This window comes from Pieris rapae, chromosome 11 (assembly GCF_905147795.1).
Source record: "Pieris rapae chromosome 11, ilPieRapa1.1, whole genome shotgun sequence".
NCBI classification, from domain to species: Eukaryota; Metazoa; Arthropoda; class Insecta; order Lepidoptera; family Pieridae; genus Pieris; species Pieris rapae.
The window spans coordinates 5152727-5159322 of NC_059519.1; the positions used below are offsets into that span (position 1 = coordinate 5152727).

The window sequence follows — 6596 nt, forward strand, 5'->3', positions numbered from 1 at the left end:
TTCCGAATTGCATTGCAATATCAGACATTGAAAACGGAACACGTGGGAATTAGACTAATTTAAGGAGAAAAGGACAGATAATTGATTTATGTAGGATTTTGTCTACTGTGCGCGTTACGATTTTTGATTACTTATAGCTTTTTTAAAGATCGCTTACATCACGCTATGTAAGTAATAAAGGTTAAATAAGGAAGAAAACAAACGAAAATGCGCTTTTTTAATTGTTGGTACTTTTTATACTTTGTTTTGACGCCGAATTTGACGCGAAATATAGTATGAGGATATACTTAATCTTAAAAATGACGTGGATAATTTAATCGCAAAAATTTATATAAATACTAGCGGATCCGACAGACGTTGTCCTGTCTACACGTCTTTAATTTCAAAATTTCAATTTTTAATAAGCCATTTTGATGAAAATTATTATTCAAATGTTATGACAATATCTAACGATCCAGCACATGGTCACACACGATATAACACAATGATAACAAAAATTTTTTAAAATTTTGGGACAGACTAAAATTAAAATTCGAATATTATTTAAAATTTGACACTGCGATGGTAGCGCCGTCTGTCGGATCCAATGTAAAACATTCCAAAATCAACAACAACTAATAAATTGAAAATTAATTAAAAAAACATTGTCCAGCGGACAAAATTGTGAATCTAAACCATTCCCAGATCCCCTTGAACACACACAAAAAATTTCGTCTAAATCGGTCCAGTCGTTTAGGAGGAGTTCAGTCACATACACACGCACACAAGAAATATATATATTAAGATTTAGGTATTACTATGCCAAATAAATACTACAATAATATACACATATTTCCATACAACATATTTCACATGAGATTTGTCATTATTTGCCTGAATATGAATTATCCGAAAAGTTTTGTTACGTAAGTACGTTCTGAGTAAAAAGTGACTTTAAGTTGAAAACATAAGCTTTTAACTAAGGTAACATTAGGTGTAGTGGGGTTGCGACGCTGGATAATCAAATCAAATCAAATCAAAATATCTTTATTCATATCGGTAAACATGTACACTTATGAACGTCAAGAAAAACAAATTAAATTAATTGTAAATTTACATTTACAACCAAAACCTAACTTGACTTATCGAGTTCGTAGATATGTTACACTTATGTTATTGGGCATTTTCGGAATGTGAAATTACAATATAAGAGTGTGGTAAAAAGTAATGGGCTCAAAATTGCCTTTTAGGGTTTTGATTGCCTTGAATGGTATGATTGTTTATATTTTATTTACGCTTTTAAAAATTCCCTTTTTTAGGTTACTTAACTCGTATCTTAGTAAATAAGTTATGATAATAATAATACCTTTATTTCCGAATTACACGTTTATATAGTTACAAGCCTATACAATACGTCGAATTTGGCATGCTTTTGGTATAGGCCTATCCCAGCTTTTGCTTCGGCACTAGCTCCGACTGATGCTCCGCCATCGAGTTTTTGGCGCCCATGTCTTCTGGTCCCATCTCTTGGAAATCAAATAAAAGAGTTACCCGTTAGCTCCAATTATCTAATTTACATCTCACCAACTTTTATTATTCTTCTATTATCATAGTTTCTTATATAGTTCTTATATACCTATAGTTAAATAAGATACAGTTTTATAGTTTATAAGTAAATCTATTGATAACTAATTGCATATTTCAAAAGTGGAATTCATTATAGCAATCATCACTCCCTGAAGCTGTCATCGATAAATGATTGATTTTTTATTGCTCATTCAAAACGCAAGTGTTCTCATGACACAATGACACAGAGTCAAAATATTTTGCGAAACACTAATTGTTTATCCCGTCCATAGATATTCGCCGGAAGTACTTTTGTTGTTTTCTTTATCCGTTATTCATAAAGACGTACATGATGCATTGATCTAAGGCCATGTGAATTGTATAGAGGCATTTTGTTGTTATATCTTCAAGTTTTATATTGAATAGATTTGATTTGTCTGTTATTCAATTCAAAGCACGAGGCTAAAGATATAGCAGCTTTATACAAAATTTTTGATAAATAATGTACGTAAGCTGAAAAAAGCAGAGCAGTGTTGACCTAGTGGCTTCAGCGTGCGTCGGCGTGTGTCAGGCACTGGAGGCTGATCACCTACTTGCCTATTAGATTTAAAAATGATCATGAAACAGATTCATAAATCTAAGGCCAAGACCTAAAGAGGTTGTAGCGCCACTGATTTATTTATTTTTAATCTGTTTGGCCACGAATCCATGAATTTACGCACTGCTTCCAAGGGAAATTTCGGCACTCCAAAGATTCATTAAGAGACTCAATGACGCCGTGTTGTTTACAATTTTAAACATGTTTGAAGTCTAAAGGCTTGGGGCCTGGGATAGATCTTGCCTGTCTTAAGCTCTTAAATAGTCCGGAACGTTGGTTTCAAGTAGTCCGTGCCTAAAGTCCGGCCTAAATGCCGGAAAGTCCAAGGTATATTTGAAAAAAGTGTATTGCTAAGAGGTTTTATAACATGATCCAAAACTGTATCTTGACACACTTTGGCTAAAGTTTTCACTCCTTCACAAAAAAGTGTAACTTATAGATATGACACGCCATGAATCCATCACTCACACAGAATGGCGACCACGTATCTTTCCGACTAGCAGCTTCTTTAGAACTGTGAGCGTACACTTTATCAACTGTTCTTACCCGCTCTACGCCCTTGACTTGCGAACTGGATGTAAATGTAAATTTACGATTAATTTAATTTGTTTTTCTTGACGTTCATAAGTGTACATGTTTACCTAAATGAATAAAGATATTATGACTATGACTATGACATTTTGCTTATTATTGCGTTTATGGTTAAAGAGGCTATTTCTATGCTTTCAACCTGCGTGTCGCGACACAAGGCGTTGTCTCTATCCACTCTCTTTAATTGTAAAGATTGATTTAGGGCATGTCCTGTATATAAACGATAATCATCGATATTTAGGTCTTGTTTAATAATACGTGACAGAGTCCTAGCGTAAATCTTCATTTCTCGCGATTTGATTTATTCAAAGTCAAAACAAAAATATATTACGTGTCAGGTATATTTTCTTTGAAAAAAAACCTTAAACAAAATTTCACTTAATATAAGTTAGTCATAATTGAAGTGTTTTTTACATTACAATTGAATTAAAAAAAACAATAACTTAAGAATTCATAAATACAGTCTCTATTTATTTTAATATATCCTTATAAATATATACTTACTTTCTTTTTCTTTTTTCTTTTCTCGCTGAGCTATTTTGTTTTCTTTGACTCTTTATTGTAAAATTAATATTGTTATATTTTTTATAGGTTCAAACTCTCTGGTTTGATAAAAAAAGATCTAAAAGTGCTTTTATAAGGTGGAGTATGAATAAATGGCTACATATCTTATGACATCAAAAATGAAGAACATTAATTTGCTCTTAGATTTTCCCGGGCACTTATAATACTAAAATTATATATAAAGGTGATTGATGATTATTTATCATTAATTAAAGAAAGAAAGCTTTAAATAAAAAATACTTTATATTAAAGTATTTATTATAAATCATAGGATAGAGTAAAAAACTAATTTACGTAAAATAAAATTTATTTTTAAACTCTAATAAACTCTTACATATACATTGAATATACGATCAATATAAATAAGTACATATGTACAGATAATTCACAACCTTGGTTCTTCTATCAACTACGTTACTAACCGATCAGGAAATATTATTATAAAAATATATATCTGTTTATCTTCATTCAATGTCTGTAAATTGTAGCACTTGTTTAAAAACTTTTAAACCGTTATTTTGATTAATATCCATACAAATAAGGAAAACCACCAATACTGGGCATGGCAGAAAGAGGAACGAAGACCGGCAGCATTCTCTCTGCTTGAACAAAATGGGTCCTCGTGTGTTTCTTTAAATGGTCCCGTCTTCCGAATTTCTTACCGCAAGTCTGACAAGGATAGGGCCTGACCCCGGAATGAATACGCTTGTGTCGTGTTAGTTCCTCATTTCTTGTAAAGGTCTTTCCACAATCCTTTTCATCACATTTAAATGGTCTTTCCCCCGTGTGTATCCTAACATGGCCTTTTAACTGACCGTTGTTGGAGAAGCCCACATTGCAGTGAGGACATTTATATTTCTTTGGGCGTTGTTTACGGGCATTCATAAGCTTCGCTTCATTCTCTTGTTGAAGGATTCTTGCGTATTCTAGTTCCATTGCATAGCCTTGAGCTAGTGATTCTATGAGTAATGGGTCGGTTGGCGGAATCCCAAGGGTCTGGGCGATATCGGTAGGAAGATATTCTGGTGTATAGCCCGGATATGTGTTAGGTAGAAGGGGGTATGCAGGATATGTTTCCTCGTGTTTTGTTGTACGTTTTATATCACTTTTTGTACTCAGGGCGGGCTCGTCTAAAAGCCTGTCGCAACATTGAGTGAGGCTCTGTACTGGATTGTCATCAAATATCGGCTTTATATCTTCTGTATCTTCGGTTGTTGTTGAGACTGTGCAATCTTGGTGAACATTGCCGTCGTTTTTTTTAAAAATGCCACGAATTTTCCTCAAACGATTTTCACGCTTTTCATGTAATGTTTGTTTTGGTCGCGTAGCTTTTATATTATCACCATTTATCGGCTTAATTTTTCCATCATTTTCACTGACATCCCAAGGTCTAAAAAGCTTGGAAAATTTCTGTTGAGACAGCATCGCAACAAGATATCACACTGGATTATAAAAACGGACTGAGACCCTTTCTCGTTTCAGCAACATTTATATACATTCCTTTAACAATAAATTTAATAAAAGCCAAAAGAAGAGGGATACTTTTGAATGGACGAAAGAGACGAAGTATTCAATTGTTGCACACTTCAAAATCCACTTACACTTTCTGTCTATGACGCTATCAAAATTCACGCAATTATATTTGTTGCGGTGAGGTCTGTAAGGTCTACCTTTGCCGGGCAATCTTTGTAGTTGTGATGTTTACTAACGTGTTACTTGTCATAGTGTTGAGATAGGGGTGTGTAATGTTATTTATGTTGATTTTTGTGCGCGGTCGGAAGGCGGGCCGAGGGCAGAGCGTTCCGTACGAGTGGTCCCGGCCTTAGCAGCTGCATCCTCGTTTGTTTTAATGGTTTTGGCGATTGTTGCGGTTTCCATTATGTTACATACACATGCGATGTCCTTTATACATATAAATTGCTTACTTTTATGGGAGACTTGACAATTTTCTTTCTATTGAATGCCTCTTTTAATTAAATACCAAATGTTTACATATACAATTTTTTATTTCCTTAAGTAAGCGTCTATATATAGTATTTTTTCGTAGAAACAACTTAAAAATTAGTAAAATTTAATTCATTCAAAGCAGAGAGAAGCTTAAATCTGTGAAAAAAACAACAAAACATTGATATTTTGTTGTTCAATAAAACGAAACGTCAAAATTGATCGAATGCACGAATTGATAAACAAATATAACCGCACAATAGGTGCTCTTGATTGCGTTTTTGACATTTTGATCGGTTTCTGAACGAATTGTGGATTTTTACGCGATCTGTCAAAGTATTTGATTGATCGCAAGATCTAATCCAACTCCTCATAAACCATACTTTTTATCTATTATATTTATATGCATGCAAATTAATCTTACAAAGATGTCTATGAAATATTTATTTACAGCTGAATCAGAAATTATATGTCCTAATTAATATTAAATAGATCATCAGATAAACGACCAGATAAGGTATATTAAACGCAACATGTTCACTAATCATACGATTAAAAAAAATTGTAAGATAATTTATCAAAACTATAATAAGTAAGTACCTAGTAGTAAAATTTTACAATTGTTTGGTGAAAGTATTTGTATCCCATATGATCCAAACTAAAATATCCGAACAATAACATGTTAGAAATTTATACATTTAGGTTTCACATGATGTTTTAATATACTTCGTACCCAAAAACAGGCTTTAGCAACGTATTTATATTATTCCCGTACTATATAACAGCTAATAAAGCATTACATACTCCTATTTTTATTCCCGTGTTCTATAATAACGTCAACGCTAGTCTGACATTCAGGTCAGACTAGCGTACATACACTCAAAATCTCTCCGGATTCTGTAATGCCGAAAAATAAGGTTTATTCTTAGCACGTTATAAAATTGCATATATTTCGTTAGATTTTTTGAAAACAAATCTTTATATTATCTTCATGATTTTGAATATCACAACGATTCAAAAAAATATATTTTATTTATTTTCACATACACATGTTTATATACATTAACCTATATATATATACCTATATGTATAAAACTAGTGGTACTAGAGCTTCTAAGGTATTTATGTAGCTGTTTCGTGATCATCTTCTTGATATACTCAGAATTATATTATGCCTGACAATATCCACCCATTTTGAGGTCTAAAACATGCCGGTTGTCTCAGGTCGGTTTCTATACATCACCGCATGTGCGAATGTTAAAGAAGCCCGTAGACCCGCCGACCTTGATTCGAATTGTGTTTGTTTTTTTTTTTGATTCGAATTGTGTGATTCAGCGTCATAATAAAAGATTTA

The 6596-nt window shown here is 32.9% G+C and overlaps 1 protein-coding gene across 1 annotated transcript; it reads right to left on the minus strand.

Annotated features, from left to right (window-relative positions):
• Window positions 1-3684: 3684 nt before the first annotated feature.
• Window positions 3685-4748, minus strand: LOC110998931 (zinc finger protein 510-like). Its single transcript, XM_022267745.2, has one exon. It carries the CDS (start codon window positions 4721-4723, stop codon window positions 3821-3823), a length of 903 nt encoding a protein of 300 aa, XP_022123437.2. The 5' UTR covers window positions 4724-4748; the 3' UTR covers window positions 3685-3820.
• Window positions 4749-6596: the final 1848 nt, after the last annotated feature.

Coding starts and splice junctions, on each gene's coding strand:
- LOC110998931 (XM_022267745.2), bottom strand. CDS start 4,723: ATGCTGTCTCAACAGAAATTTTCCAAGCTTTTTAGACCTTGGGATGTC.